Below are 15,806 nucleotides of genomic sequence, written 5' to 3' on the forward strand. Positions count from 1 at the left end.
TAAAGCAAAAATTTAACCTAATTTTTTTGAAGTATTCAAATGACATCAATAAAAAGTTAAAAGTTACGAGAGTATGCTAACATTGTGTCAAACACCCTCTTAGGAGCTTAAGCCTATTGAACTGAGCTTACAAAATCACATACATTTTAGTTTTTATTACAAAAACAATGAACCTAAAATGTTAGCCTAGCTTGGTTATTAGTTAAATGCATATCACTCTCTTTAAAAGATCTAAATTCTGAATTCCTATCCTTCCAATCCTCTACGTAAAATAATTAAAAAAAAAAAAACTATTGTTTATGTTATACGAGAATTTTAAGGCCTATATAAGTGAAATTTGTGCTACCAAAGAGAAAAAGTTATATCCTTAATTAGAATGAATGAATAAAAAATAGTGATTCACGCTTGTGAAGATTATTTTGCAATAAAAAATGAAAAAGAAGACCCAAAATTTTATCGGTTTAATTCCTTTGATCCTTAAATACGAAGAAGGTATGGAATCTACACGCATCAAACTGGCAAATTGCAGCTTTAAATTCAAGTCTTCCTTCGAGGTTCAGGAGAAACTCTTGGCTGGAGGCTGGAGTTCTGCTCACAAATACCTTGATATGCATCGTTGTACAAACACACACGACATACCCTTCCACGTAAAATCAAAACTTTTCCATTTCTAATATATATATATATATGTCTATATATATAATACAACAATTTAAACTATCAAAAATGGCATGTTGATGAATACCACACATATATCATATATTGACACGAAAAAAATGAAAGAAAAAAGAAAAGAAAAGCCTGGTAAAATAGTAAAAACTCCTACAATACCCACCCATTCCCCACTCCCCAGGCTAAAAAGGGGGAAAAAAAGGAACACACTATCTCAACTGGCAGCAGTAGTACACAAAATGCATCGCAATCGAGGACTACAGGATTGAGTATCATCATCTTCTTCATCGTCATCATCATCATATTCATTGTTTTCTCCACTCACTTTTTGGCCACTTACAGTATGCATGGAATCCATTAAACAAGTCATGTGATAAGCATGACAGCAAAAGAATACAATAACCGACACATTTTGTATAGAGAAGGGATCAAAACACATGCAACATCTTGAATCTCCCCTTGTTTTCGACTTGACCTCCATTGTTCTAATGCTCAATGTTCTCTCAGTCGCCTGAGAATCCCTACTATCGTCACTTATCGCTTGCGTATCATATCCTTCACTACTTAAGCAAACTCCCCGTCTTGCTTCCTTGTAGTATTTGACTAAGAGGTTCACACAATCTGCCTGTACATTTCTAAGTAACACCAAAATGCTAATGATGAAAACTATATATTATTTTCTTTTCAAATGAAAAGCAAGGGCATGTGAAGCTTGGCACCTTAAGAATATCATTGCACCCATGTCTAAGAGATGTTTCAGTTCTGTAATCAGTGACAATTTTGACTAGGCAATCCCTAAGCCTGAAAACAACATAGAACAATAGAGAAGTAGACATAATTAGTACAAACATTTGCTAAACAAATGTCATTATTTAAATAAAAGTTGAAGAGTTAAATATTATAATGAGTATATACTTTTCGTTAGGAGCTCAGCCTGTTTCTTATCAGGTTTTATGAGCGAAGAGTCCAAGTGAAGTTGGGGTTGGTTAGGGACCTGGATCCTTGTTAGGGTTTTGGATCCCTAACAAGAGAAATTAGGAGAATAGAAGAAAGAAGTAATGGAGAGAGAAGAAGTAAGAAAGAGGATCGGAAGAAAGAAGAATTAGGGAGAAAATTAGAGAGAAAAGAAGAAGAATGTTATTTCTGAGATTTCAATTATGCTATTACAAGGTAACTCTCCTGTTTTATACACTTTAGCAGTCGTAACTACTTATCTAATCAATTCCGGCTGTTTATTTAATCAATTCCAACTGTTTATTGGCTTCTATAACTGCCATCAACTACTCTCCTTCAGTTACAATAGTCTTTCCCTCCTTTTTATTCCTAAACTTCTTACTATAATACGTAACAATACCTCTCCCATTACAACATTCTTGTCCCCAAGAATGTAAAAATTCAGGGAATTGAGCTAAAAGAGAAGCTTGATCTTCCCAAGTAGCAGCTTCAGCAGGTTGATTATAGCCCATTTAATGAGGCCTTGAAGCACATGTTGTTGGTCTCTTGTAATAACTCTTGTCTGTAAAACCTTCTCCGAAGCAACAATAACCCTTTCCTCTACCATTGTTGGTAATTCTGTCCAAGGAGTTACTTTATCTCCCAGTTTCCTTTTTAAAAGAGAAACATGGAAAATAGGGTGCATAGAGGAACTAGGTGGCAACTGCAATCTGTAGGCCACTGATCCAATCCTTTCCAACACCTGATATGGGCCATAATACTTGGCAACGAGCTTCAATGAAGTCCTAAGGGCAATAGAAGATTGTTTGTAAGGCTAAAGTTTCAAATAGACCCAATCTCCTACAGCAAACTCCCATTCACTTCTCTTTTTTTTTTTTTTATCGGCTTGATGCTTCACCCTGTGTTGTGCCAATGACAAATTTTCCTTGAGAACAGAATTCACATGTTGCCGTTGTTCCAAGTATTCACTCTGCCCCAACAAAGAGGCAACTCTGATGGAATTACTGGCAGAAATGAAGAAGAATACCCATAAAAGCTTCAAAAGGGGACATCTTAATTGCACTGTGATGAGAAGAGTTGTACCACCATTTTGCTAAAGAAAGCCATTTACTCCAAGAAGAAGCTTGCAAGTCGCACATGCATCTCAAATAGGCCTCCAAGCACTGATTTAATCTTTCAGACTACCCATCAGTTTGAGGGTGATATGTTGTGCTAAAAGCAAGTATAACCCCCAAACATTTAAAGAGATCCTTCCAAAAGATACTAGTGAAAATTTTGTCTCTATCTAACATAATAGATTGAGGAATGCCATGAAGCCTAAACACAGAATCCATAAAGATTTTGGCCATCAAGAAGTGTAAATGGATGTGTTAAGGGAAGGAAATGGGCATATTTTGTCAATCTGCAAATAACTACTAGAATAGTATCTTTCCTAATTGATTTCGGCAAATGCTCTATGAAATCCATAGAAATTTGTTGCCAAGGTTGAGTAGGAATCTCCAATGGTTGCAATAAACCAGGGGAAGCACAATGCTCAGATTTGCACCTAGCACAAGTATCACAAGTTTTGATATACTGCATAACATCAGCCAACATACTAGGCAAAAAAAAAAGTCTTTTCAACCTCATGTGAGTAGCATGCACCCCTGAATGTCCCCCAACTGCTAAAGTGCTAACAAATTCTATCTCAAAACTATAGCAGCCCCCACATACATTCTATCCTTATAAAGGATCAGTCCATTTTTCAACTTATAACCAGGATGTGCATCAAGATCCAATGAAAGAGTTCTTTGTAACTTCAATGCTTTCTCATCACCCTCATAACTATGAACCAAATTGGACATCCAAGTTGGTGTAACAGAAGAATTGGACAACTGTAATACATTGACTTGCTAAACTGTCCTATCGAGCCTTCTAGATAAATCATAAGGCATAATCCACTTTATTGTCAACTCCTTTTCTATAGAGAATTTTATAATCAAGGCCCAATAATTTTGAAATTCTCCTTAATTGTAATCCATACTTGTGGGCTTTCGTGGCTCGAATATGTGATCTCCATATCACAAGTGGAGTAACTTTATCGTTACACCAAAGCCACTGTCTTAAAAACAAGTATAATATTAAATAAAAAAATGGCATGAATGAAGATAGATTACTCTAAAATCCTTGGTGACAATGGAATAGTATCCATCCTGTGGAGTAATATCATCAAAGTAAAGAACAGGTGCTGATGAAGCCAAAGCTCCAAGGGCTATGTGAGGGTACTTAAGTCGAAACCAGGAAGCCAGCACTATAAGAAAACTAGTGAAAAAAAAAATTAATAGACTGAATTTAAAATATATTCTATGTAATGGTTGTGAAGAAATTCAGATAAAGAATCGATGACATACTTCCACCATAGGATCCTCCGATGACGATAACCGGAGAATTTTCAGCTTGGAAGCTTTTCTTGACATGAATGATAATTTCAGCATAGTCTGCAATAGCTTGAGCAAAGTTGAAATATCCAAGAGTGCTTCCATTTTTCAATGCTTCTTCTCTTGATCCAAATGGGATTGATTTCCCATAGTATCTATGCTGATGAAAAGAAAAAAGGAAGAGAGGATTGTTTCAATCATAAAATTAGGAATTAATATGCCAATAAAACAGGTTATAATATGCAGGAAAAATCATTTATATATACTTCTATATATAGCAGAAGAGCATTAAATCGAATAGCATTGTCTGATAGAAACCCAATAACAGCAAGATCACCATCCAGTGGTACTTCTGCACCAAAATACACAAGAATTGGTGCACTAGCATTAGCACCACCCCAGTATTTGGAATTGATCACATATCTTTGTTCAAAGGTGCTGTAACTTTCAGGTTTATAGTTGAAATGATCGAGAGTTTGGTAGTAAAAGAATGTTTCTAAATCATCTGAAACTAGTTCAGACAAAATCTCAGCTGGGCCTTCAAGAATTCTTGGTCCTATTGGACTAAGCCTTGGAATATTAAGCCGTGCTGTAGTTGAAGAGATTAAGAGAATAAAAAAGACCAGAAACCATTGAAACAGAAGTATTGAGGACATAGCAGAAATGTGCCCAGTAGAATATTTTTTGTGAGTATTTGCTTGCGAATTACAACTTGTACAAGAACTTGCTTATATAGCTAGAATACGAAGAACTGATAGAATTATGACTTAAAATTCTAGTAGAATTTGGAGAGAGTTTTTCTTAATTTGAGTGCAAGAAATATTCCTTAATAGGATAGAGGAATATTTCCTATATAAAGTAGAATTCTTATTTTAGTATTATTCCTAACTTGAGTGAGACTCCTAATCAGATTAGGATTGAGCGAATTAACACTATAAATAAGAGAATGGTAGAAAAAGGTTATTTGGCTTTCAGCTTATGGAGTGAGGCTGTAGCGCATTGTAGAGAGGGCTTTGCCAATTTCTAAGGATTTGGCTCTGCCTATTGATGAGGGGCTCTGTCCATTGCAGTCCCATGGGGGGAAAAAAGGCTTCGGCTTAAAGTAGAGAAAGGGCATAGAATTTAAGAGAAAGTAATTCTTGTTCATTGGTGAGAGGGCTCTTACCCATATAGTTGAAATCACTCTTTATGGTGTAGCAGTTAAAATAGTAAGTATATTGGGTTATATCTAGAGGAGATTGAGAGGGACTAACTAACATGTTTACTATGAGCAGTTTGATGTAATGTGGGTTCTCTTAGGTGTAATTAGATTTATGAGTAGTATAATTTGAGCTTGTAATTGATGATTTATTATTTGAAAATAGTGAAAGATGACATGCCCGTGGATGTAGTCTTATGTTAAGAGGGTGAACCACGTAAATATTGGTGTTTTGTGTGTTTATTTTATTTCTTTGCAGTTTACACACTTCCGCAATACACAACAAATTGGTATCAGAGTATGGGATAATCTTAGTGAGTTTGGTTGAAGGTGTAGCTGCTGCGAGATGTGAAAAGTCACACATGCAACAATGGTGACGCTGAAGAGTTGAATTTAAGGTGAAACTCTTGATGTAAAATCAAGAAAGTTGATAACATGAAGATTTTTTAAAGAAAAAAAAGTAAATTACACTCAAGATGAAGATTAGAGAGATTCATGATTTGAAGGGTTCAAGCTCAAGCATGGATATGTGATGATTGAAGGCACTAAAGAATTAAAGATATGTAATGGTTTATAGATTTTGAGTCAAGGTGTAGATTGTTAGAATTATGACTCAAAATCCTAATAAAATTTGAGAAGATTTTTCTTAATTTAAGTGTGAGAAATATTTCTCACTATGATAGAGGAATATTTCTTATATAAAATAGAACTCTTATTTTAGTGTTATTCCTAAATTGAGTAGGAATCCTAATCAGATTAGGATTAAAGGAATTAACACTATAAATATAAGAATGGTGGAAAATGTTATTTAGCTTTGAGCTCATGGAGTGAGGGTTTGCCAATTGCTGAGGATTTGGCTCTGTCCATTGATGAGGAGCTCCTGCCTATTGCAGTCCCATGAAAGGAAAGAGGCTTTGGTTTAAAGTGGAGAAATGGCATAGAATTTAAGAGAGAATAATTCTTGTCTATTTGTGAGAGGGCACTTGCCCATATAGTTGAAGATATTCTTTGTGGTGTAGCACTTACAATAGTAAGCATATTGGGTTATATTCAGAGGAGACTGAGAGAGATTAACTAATATATTTACTATGAGCAGTTTGATGTAATGTGGGTTCTCTTGGGTATAATTGAGTTTATTGTTAGTATAGTTTAAGCTTGTAATTGATGATTTATTATTTGAAAATAGTGGAAGATGGCATGCCTGTGGATGTAGTCATATGTTAAAAGGGTGAACCACGTAAATATTAATGTTTTGTGTATTTATTTTATTTTTTTATAGTTTACACGCTTCCACAATGTACAATAAGAACCTTAGTGGTTTACATGAGAAAAGCATATATTGTGCATCCTACCATTAATGTTGGCACATCATGGACTCATGGTGCTCTCGCAGTAAGATGGTGGACTCCAAACCACCATGTGGGTTTTTTTATTTTCTAATACTTTAGATCACTATCTTAGATAATCATTCTATGTGTTCGCATTACACTTAAGTTTTGTTTGATATCATTATTCAGACTGCTATTAAGAAAAATAACTTAAATATATTAATCAAAGGCTATTAAAATTAATTATAAGTAAAATTTAACAGGAATTTTTGGAGAAATGTTTCCATAGATATAATTGTTACAATATAGTGATTTTCGAAAAGGAAAACTAGAAAATGATTTTCCATAAATTTTCAATTTTAAATAGAAATATTGTATTCATATTAAAATATATTCTATGCATAGTCCTTAATAAGTATATCATATTATCTTCTACGTCTTTAATTAAAATAAACAAATATTATTAAGAACTAAATTATATTATATGACTAATCAACTTGTGATTTAGTAATATAATTAAGAATTATAAAATGATTTAATATATTTATGACCGAAATTATTAAAAAATATAAAAAAATAATATTAAATTGTATGATATTAAAAATAATTTATAAAATCATTCTTCATTTTGATTTTACTCGGTTTTTAATAATAATAATAATAATAATTATTATTATTATTATTGAACCAAATCAATAAATATAAATCTGATTTAATACAGTTTAATTCTTACAATAATAATTCTTTTTCAGTTTTAATATGGTCTATTTTACTTATGAGTTTTTTTCATTTCGGGGTTCATTGTGAAATAATAAATTATTTTTAATTTTTTTATTTTAATTTAAATTTAATAAATTTTAATTATAATTTTTTTAAATAATAAAATAATTATTAAAATTAAAATTTTAAAATTATTTTTAACAACATTTAAATTAATATTGTTTTACCCTCAGCCAAAATCCTAACAGAACTCGAACTTTTGACAAAAGAAAGGCCGAATCCTCAAGAATTGGATCTTGAATAATTTTCATCTGCTTATTAACTCAAATTATTACTTTTTAAATTAAATTTTAATTAAAATTAAAACCATCAATAAAAAAAAAAACTCATTGATAATCTAAATTATTAAAAAAATATTTAACTTAACTTATAAAAATTAGTTTATAAATTAATATAAACTTATAAATATTTAAAATTTTAAACAGTTATATATTTGATTGAAATATTTTATCAGTGGTTGATAAGTAATAGGGGTGAGCATTCTGTTTAAACAAAATCAAACCGAATTAAATCATGAAAATCGAATTACAAATTTTAGAAATCGAACTGAATTAAAATGGATGAAAATTGAATCGAATCGAACCGCTCTATTTCGATTCGGTTCAGTTCAAATTGATCATTTTTTATTATTTTTTAATTTAGACTTGATTTTCAAGTTATTTGATCTGATTTTGACCTTGATTTGAACCTAATAACTATTCATCAATGAAATTAAATAATTTATATATATAATTATATATAATTTATAATTTCTCATAAAAATAAATCAAATAAAAAATCAATAAAATTATTCAATTCGATCCGGTTTAACTAATTTTTTCTCTTCTAAACCGAACCAAACCGAAATAATTGAAATTTTTATAATACAAAATCGAACCGAACCGAATTATTTTAAAAATCAAATTGAATTATCAAATTAAAGCGGTTCAATTCGATTTATTCAGTTTAAACCGAATAATGCTATACCCTAATAAGTAATTGATATGTTTGATTAAAAAAAATAATTTATAAGTGCATTTATTATGAAAATGACTAAAAATATACTAAATTATTTTCTCAAATAAATAAATTATATTAACTTAATATTTTATTATAATATTATCAAAATATATTTTAATCATAATATAATATAATATAATTTTAAATTAAATTAACAAATATAATTTATAGACAAATATTTAATTAAAATTGATAAAAATAATTTTGAATTTATTAAAATTGATGTAAATAATTTATTTAAATTATTGTAAGAAAATAAAAATTTTTAACATAAATATAAGAATAAATACTATAAAAATATCTAGAAAAATTATAAAATTAAATGAGAATAATATAATAAAATATTTGATTAAGCTAACTTATAATCACACTCAATTTATCAGTACTAAAAATGAAGATTTATTTTCTCTCAAATTATTATTATTATCATTATTATTATTATTATTATTATTATTATTATTATAATAGAATGACCTGAAAGCCTAGCCCACTTAAGAGCCCAACCCCATAAACCAACGACCTTGGTTAGGCTAGGAAAAGGGAGATACAGCGGCAAAAAGGGTACAACGTCTCTCCACTAGTCAACCCGAGTATGTACAGCCGTCGAGAAGAATCAGAGGGCCATGCAAGGCAAAGACCCGAGAAACAATCCCCAGAACCAACTAGTGAGCCATGCCAAGGTTCTAAACAGTTAAAGAAGACACACAAAACCATGGGGGTGCAGAGTGTGAGAGGAGGGTGGCGACGCAGAGCTCTTCGACATTTCACAAACATATTTTTTTATTATAATAGGATAGTGCAGCAATCTATCCCTCTGGCCTAACCCTTGATGGAAATCATTTCCCTTGCTATAAAATTTGTTTTAATTGGTCATTTATTCCCCACACAAATAAATTCCATTTCAATTTTTTCAAACTATAATTCATTACTACGAAGGATAAGGCATGCCATCATGGGAATAATTAAATGGTAGAATTTTGCTTGAACGATTTGCAAAGTGGACTATATGAGCATCATTTCACTTAGTGATGTCACTTATTATTACAACATTAATCCATCATCATCGATTTTTGTAAGAATTTAATTTAATTTTTACTTTTAATTTTTAAAGAAATTCAATAAAATATAATAAAAATATACCAATTAATTTATAAGTATTCTGTAAAAAAAAAATTCCCATCAAATAGGATAATCAACAAAGCTCAAGTGCAATGCCCATAGACATATATAATAATGCAGTTAGCCACTTAAAATCCTGGCCATGTGTTTGACCTGTTTGTTCTAGAAAAACGAAAGGTTCCTCCTTTTCAAGAAACCAATACATAATTTTTAATAAACAAAATTATGTTCTTGCTTGGGTATCTAATTTTCTGTTACAAACCGACTTCACAGGCCTGTCGACATTAAGATTTAGGCTAGTATAAAGCTCTCGAAGTCCGTAGTAAACCACACGATTCCAAAATCCATAACCAGGATTAAAATTAAGGGTCAATATGTAAATAAAATATTATTAATTTATTTTAGACCAACTCAATCCGATAACTATCATAAAATCCAGAACTAGAGGGAGCCCAACTCAACTCTGATACCCACCATGCACAAATCCCTTAATCCCCATTAATTAATACAATATAGTATATCCATAAATCAATGTCATGGCAGAACTCTAGTTATTAAACAAATAAATAAATAGACACAAACTATTAAACTAAGAAGAGCAACTTGCAGAGGAAAATGCAGGTTAGACTCGAAAAAAATAAATTTACTCCTTCTGCAACCTAGGAAAAATATTTGAATATGAATGAGCGTTCAACTCAGAGAGTTTAGATATTGATTATGAGTGCAATTTCTATAACTATCTAAAACTAGTACAAGCCTATTATGAAATGCATATCCATCACATATAATAAATAATTCACCCAATGTTTGCATGAGAAGTTAATTTGGAGGTACTCACACACAAAGTGTATCACATAAATACATATATGGGAGCTGATCTCCTATATAAGATTTCTTAATCCAATACCTGCTAGTGAGGATAACTCAAGCCAGACTTTCGTTTAATAATCCAAGTGCAGGGGGTCAGCGAGATCAACTTAAAGCCATACTCTCCTCGGCTTATCCATATATAAGAGGATCAAGTCCCAGCGAGTCAAGCTCCGGTCGCGACTATCCATTCTATTTTTATCCATATCCACACCGTACTTACGCTAATACATACACACAGTTCCAAATTATTTTCAGGACGGCAATCATAAATAAATAATAACAATTAAATATGTAGCAATTAAAATGCTCATAATATATTAACTATTTATGTGTATAATTAATTATTTATAAAATATAAAAGCATGTAAGATATATAATTAATATTAAAATTACAAAAATAATCAATATCTAACTCACAAACTGATCGACTCGATTGCAGTTAGTCCGGCTGGAGAAGTTAGCACCGATCACCTATACAGACATAATGACCCTTATCAATTTACTGACAGAATTAACCAATTACTTTAATTAAAGAAGCAAAAATAATTTCCTAAGGTCTTGCCAAAATTTCGGTAGAATCTCCCATATAACTGAACCTAACGCCCCTGTAAGAAAACACAACATCAATAACACACCAGGCCTTAGGCCCGCAACAACAATTATAACATCTATCCGGGGCCTACAAGAATCCTAATCTAAGTTCAATCCTCTAAACTCCAACTCGGGTCACTAACTCCTCTACAGTCCAAATAATTATTTTCAGCACTTCAAAAATTATAAAAATATTCCTGGAGGTCTTCTACATCATCCTTGTATTGATTAAATTTATTTCACTCAATTTAACTAAGTCAGGAATATTTTACAGATTTATCAGCTAGCTTAGCCAAGGTAAAAAATTATACAACTTAAGTTTGGTATTACTTTTGCAAATTCTGCTACCTGAAATGCGTCCGCGATGTTTGAAAATGCTAGAAATGACTATAAACACGAACTATTTTTGGGACAGCCTGCTGGGCACCTAAACAGGGCCGAAAACTCAATTTTGAGTCCGGTGAGCCATTAACGATCCGATCGCACGTAAAAGAAGCCAATATATTATTAATAATTATTATATAATTATTTTTAATTTATAAAAATCAAAAAGGCCTAAAAATCTCACTAAGCAATATGATCGCCTTTTTCAAACGGTGTCCGATTATAGTGAGGTTAGTCACATCTCAAAGTCTGAGTCCATTGGTAGTCTTGAATCATCAATCCAGTAGTTGAATCGTCCTAGATCTGATCGAAAAGCTTAAAAAACCTAAAACTTCTCTCCTTTATAACTTTTTCCTTCAACTACCATTTGATGTAAAATTGATCCCAAAAGAAAGCTTATGGAATGAGGATTCCAACAGCACCAGAATAACGTCCATTCGACGTCGGACGATGCCGAAATCACGCTAGAAAGATTTTGCCTTTATGCGTGCCATTTCTCTTTCCTCTCTTGCCTACCGCTATTGCAGCTATTTCTACTACTCTCCATGTTCATTGGTGTGTCGTCGATCAGTGTGGAGCCGCCAGAAAGATCACCGATTTGTGGCTTTTAGGCCTTATCAAAAAGAAGAAGGAGAAAGAGGAAAGAAATGAAGTGGAGAGAGGAGAGAGAGAACGAGGGGGAGAGGGGAAAGAAATCTGCTGCTTTTCTTTTTTTTTCCCTCACATTTTAGGTGCGCACACTGCCCAAGAAAAATTTTCTTTCAATACTCAAATCTTTTCATGTGCTTCTTTGACTTATATATATATATATATATATATATATATATATATATATATTAACATAACAATAAATTAAAAATATTTTAATTAAATTTATCAAGAAAATATATTTTCAATAATAATAATAATAATAATAATATAAATAACAAGTAAAATAATAATAATAATAATACATGTAAAAAAAATAATATCCATTTAAAAAATATTATTATAAAATATTAATTTAAAAAAATAAATAAAATATTAGTAAATTATTAACTTAATAAAAAAAATATTTATAAAAAAAATTAAGTTGTTACATTTTCAAAGAAGCCTAGACGATTAATGTACATGCCATTATCATATATTAAAATAAACAACCTCTTTCATGTTTAGAAGGTGACTTCGCAGATAATATTTAACTCTTTATTCTTTATATGATGGTGTAAATATTTAATTATTTGAGCTATTAATTAATAATAAATATAAATTATTATTATTATTATTAAAAATTTTGCATAGCATTTTTCTTGCCCACAAATAATAAAATTGAAAGAGAGATTAGCGACCCTAATCATGATCATATCGACTATATATTGGTTATGATTTGATTTTGATAGAAACAACGTCCGCTATCACAATATGCTAGTAATATTTAAAATTTTTATATAATAAAATTGAATTTAAATGGATAAAAAAGAGGTTTCATTCTTGTTAATTCAATTGAATATAACCATCATAATATATTTTTTTAAATATAAACTTCATTACTCTTACTTTCGAGACTTCACTCATTATATCTTAAAAGTGAAAAAAATTGATTATAATAACTCCTAATTAACAAGAATATATAGCTTGAACTTACATCTTATATTTTTCATCCGTTTAAAAAATATGAAAAAAAAAATTTAATTTGATCTGATTAAATTCATAAAATTTTTCATAAGAACTATTATTACTGTCACGACCCAACCTATGGGCCGGACCGGCACTAGGACCTGGGCCAGCCTAAAGCCCCCGAGGCCCGTAGTAAGCCTAACTGTTCATTAACCCAACTCTAAGGCCCATTTGGGCCCAATTTCAAGAAAACAAACGGACAGAGTCCGGCCATAAAATGGACTTACCAACGGGGAGTTTTCGACTCACCCGACCTGTAAACACAATATATAGTCAATTGGGGAGCTCAGCTCACCCTCCACATACTCATCAACATAATAATAAATGGGAGCTCAGCTCCCTCATCCAATCCATCAAACATGCATAGTATATTAAGTTTACAGGTCCCAAAATAATAATTTAGTTTACAGACCCAAATCAAATAAACATTTCTAACACATGCGGAAATTCTAAGATTTAACAAGTTTATACAAACAGTAATAATTGACCTGCGAGGGAGAAAGCAGGTTAACCTCAAAAAAATATCCTCCTGTGGCCTGTAAAAATTTTTGAACAGGAGTGAGCGTTCGACTCAGAGAGTAAAATATCAATTTTAACTATAATCTCTATAACTATCTAAAACTAATGCAACCTGTGGAATGAAATGCAACATCAACAACATTTTCACATCATAACATCAAAAAGGTAATTTGGAGCACTCACGCACCCTGTAGCATCAATCATAATATATGGGAGCTGATCCCCTATACAGCTCTCTTAAATCCAACCTGGTGCCAGCGAAGAACTCAGCTCGGACTTCCACTTAATAACCAAATCGGGGGTCCCAGCGAAGAACTCAAGCCGTGACTACCCCCCGAAGGATCGGGTCCCAGCGAAGAACTCAAGCCGTGACTACCCGTCCTATCCATAGTCCACACCACATCACACGCACGCCAACGCACGCACACTGCTCCAAATTACCACAACAACATCATGGCACTTTAACATTTATCAATGCATCATAAATCGTGCATAGAGTTTAACTACATAAATATATGCATATAAGTGATGCATGGGCATGCTTGAACATATAATAATATCGAAATTACAATTAAAATTAATATTTTACTCACAGACTTGACGGCAATCACTGTGGCGGCTGGGCGGAGGAAGAAGGCTGTCCCGGCTCACCTGACAATTATATTACAATTATTTAATACAAATGACCCAATACAAATCAAGAAAAGACCCAATACGTCCTAAGTCGTGCCGAAAATCCGGCAGAGTCTCCCCTATACCTAGGACCTACCCAACCTGCAAAAGGGCTCAAAACACACTTCTATATCCACAATCCATATATCCACAACTCAATCACATCACACAGCCCCTCCTGGGCCCATCAAATCAATCATTCATCACAATATGTAAAATTTCAATTTAGTCCTTATAATTGATCATTTTTGCAAAAACTGCTCAAATAAGCTCTAAAAATTATAAAACTCTGCCCCGCGGTCCTTAGAAATATTACTAAGCTATTGCAAAAAGAATCGTAATTTTCTAAGCTACCACGAATATTTTATGGATTTTTAATCCTATTTAAGCACTAGAAAATTACGAAAAAGCAAGGTTCGGGTTTACCTTTGCCGATTCCGACTTCGGGAACGCGCTCGGGATGCCTGACAATGGTGGGGTAGCCAAAACCTCGATCCAATTCGGAGACTTTTCCAGAGTCTGTCTGGCCGGAAATTCACAGATCCGGACAACTGTCGAATTTCCGCGAATTGAGGATACCTACACGAAGCCCAATAATAATATATAAAAAATCAGGGGTGTTACATTCTTCCCCCCTTATAGAAAATTCGTCCTCGAATTTTACACAAGGCAGAATAAAGTACATGATTACACATTGAACAGATAAGGGTACTTGCTACGCATGTCCCGTTCTGACTCCCAGGTGCACTCTTCCACTGACTGGCTCCTCCACAAAACCTTAACCATAGGGATCTGTTTTGATCTTAGCTGTCTCACTTGGTAGTCCACTATGGCTACAGGTTGCTCCTCAAATGTCAAGTTCTCCTTTAGTTCTATTACATCTGACTGTAGTACATGAGAAGAATCGGGAATGTATTTCCTGAGCATGGAGATGTGAAACACGGGATGAACGTGAGAAAGGTTGGGTGGTAGCTCCAACCGGTAGGCAACTGCTCCAACTCTATCAGTAACCTCAAAAGGTCCAATATACCGAGGTACCAACTTGCCCTTCTTTCCAAATCTCATGACTCCCTTCATTGGAGAAATCTTCAGGAATACATAGTCGCCCACTGCAAACTCCACATCCCTCCGTCTCTGGGGTCTGCATAACTCGTTTGCCTCTTGAAAGTTGTTTTACCCTTCCCTGATTAAAGGAACTATCTCTGAAGTGTACTGCACTAGGTCTACATCATGCACCTTCGCTTCCCCCATTTCCGTCCAACACAGAGGAGACCTACACTTTCTTCCATATAATGCCTCATAGGGTGCCATCCCTATGCTGGAGTGGTAACTGTTGTTGTAGGCAAACTCCACCAAAGCTAGCTGCTCATCCAATTGACCTCCAAAATCCAAGACACTCATGCGAAGCATGTCTTCCAGTGTTTGGATTGTCCTTTCGCATCATGCATGCGAGGGTGGAAAGCCGTACTAAAGTTCAACTGTGTGCCAAGTGCCTCCTGCAACTTTCTCCAAAACCGAGAAGTGAACTGGGGCCCTCTGTCAGATATTATGGAAGCTGGAACTCCATGCAATCTGACTATTTCTTGAATGTAGAGTCGGGCGTACTGTGCCATAGAATATGTAGTCTTCACAGGCAAGAAGTGAGCT

General features: G+C 33.0%; 2 protein-coding genes across 2 annotated transcripts in view; both read right to left on the bottom strand.

The window, feature by feature from the left end:
• Window positions 1-718: 718 nt before the first annotated feature.
• The window catches only part of LOC110649795 (uncharacterized), a 75,068-nt gene continuing 59,980 nt past the window's right edge, over window positions 719-15,806 (bottom strand). The window contains exons 8-9 of the transcript XR_009149351.1: window positions 1,392-1,473; window positions 719-1,297 (exon numbers count right to left, since the gene is read on the bottom strand). The gene's annotated coding sequence lies outside the window, so the exon portion shown is untranslated. The remainder of the gene's footprint in view (window positions 1,298-1,391; window positions 1,474-15,806) is intronic.
• On the bottom strand, window positions 3,646-4,699 carry LOC131180932 (uncharacterized). The gene is made up of 3 exons (XM_058149244.1): window positions 4,310-4,699; window positions 4,017-4,203; window positions 3,646-3,916 (listed from the first exon to the last, which is right to left on the bottom strand). The coding sequence occupies exons 1-3, from the start codon at window positions 4,697-4,699 to the stop codon at window positions 3,747-3,749; spliced, it is 747 nt and encodes a 248-aa protein (XP_058005227.1). The 3' UTR covers window positions 3,646-3,746.

This window comes from Hevea brasiliensis, chromosome 6 (assembly GCF_030052815.1).
Source record: "Hevea brasiliensis isolate MT/VB/25A 57/8 chromosome 6, ASM3005281v1, whole genome shotgun sequence".
Classification (NCBI taxonomy): domain Eukaryota; kingdom Viridiplantae; phylum Streptophyta; class Magnoliopsida; order Malpighiales; family Euphorbiaceae; genus Hevea; species Hevea brasiliensis.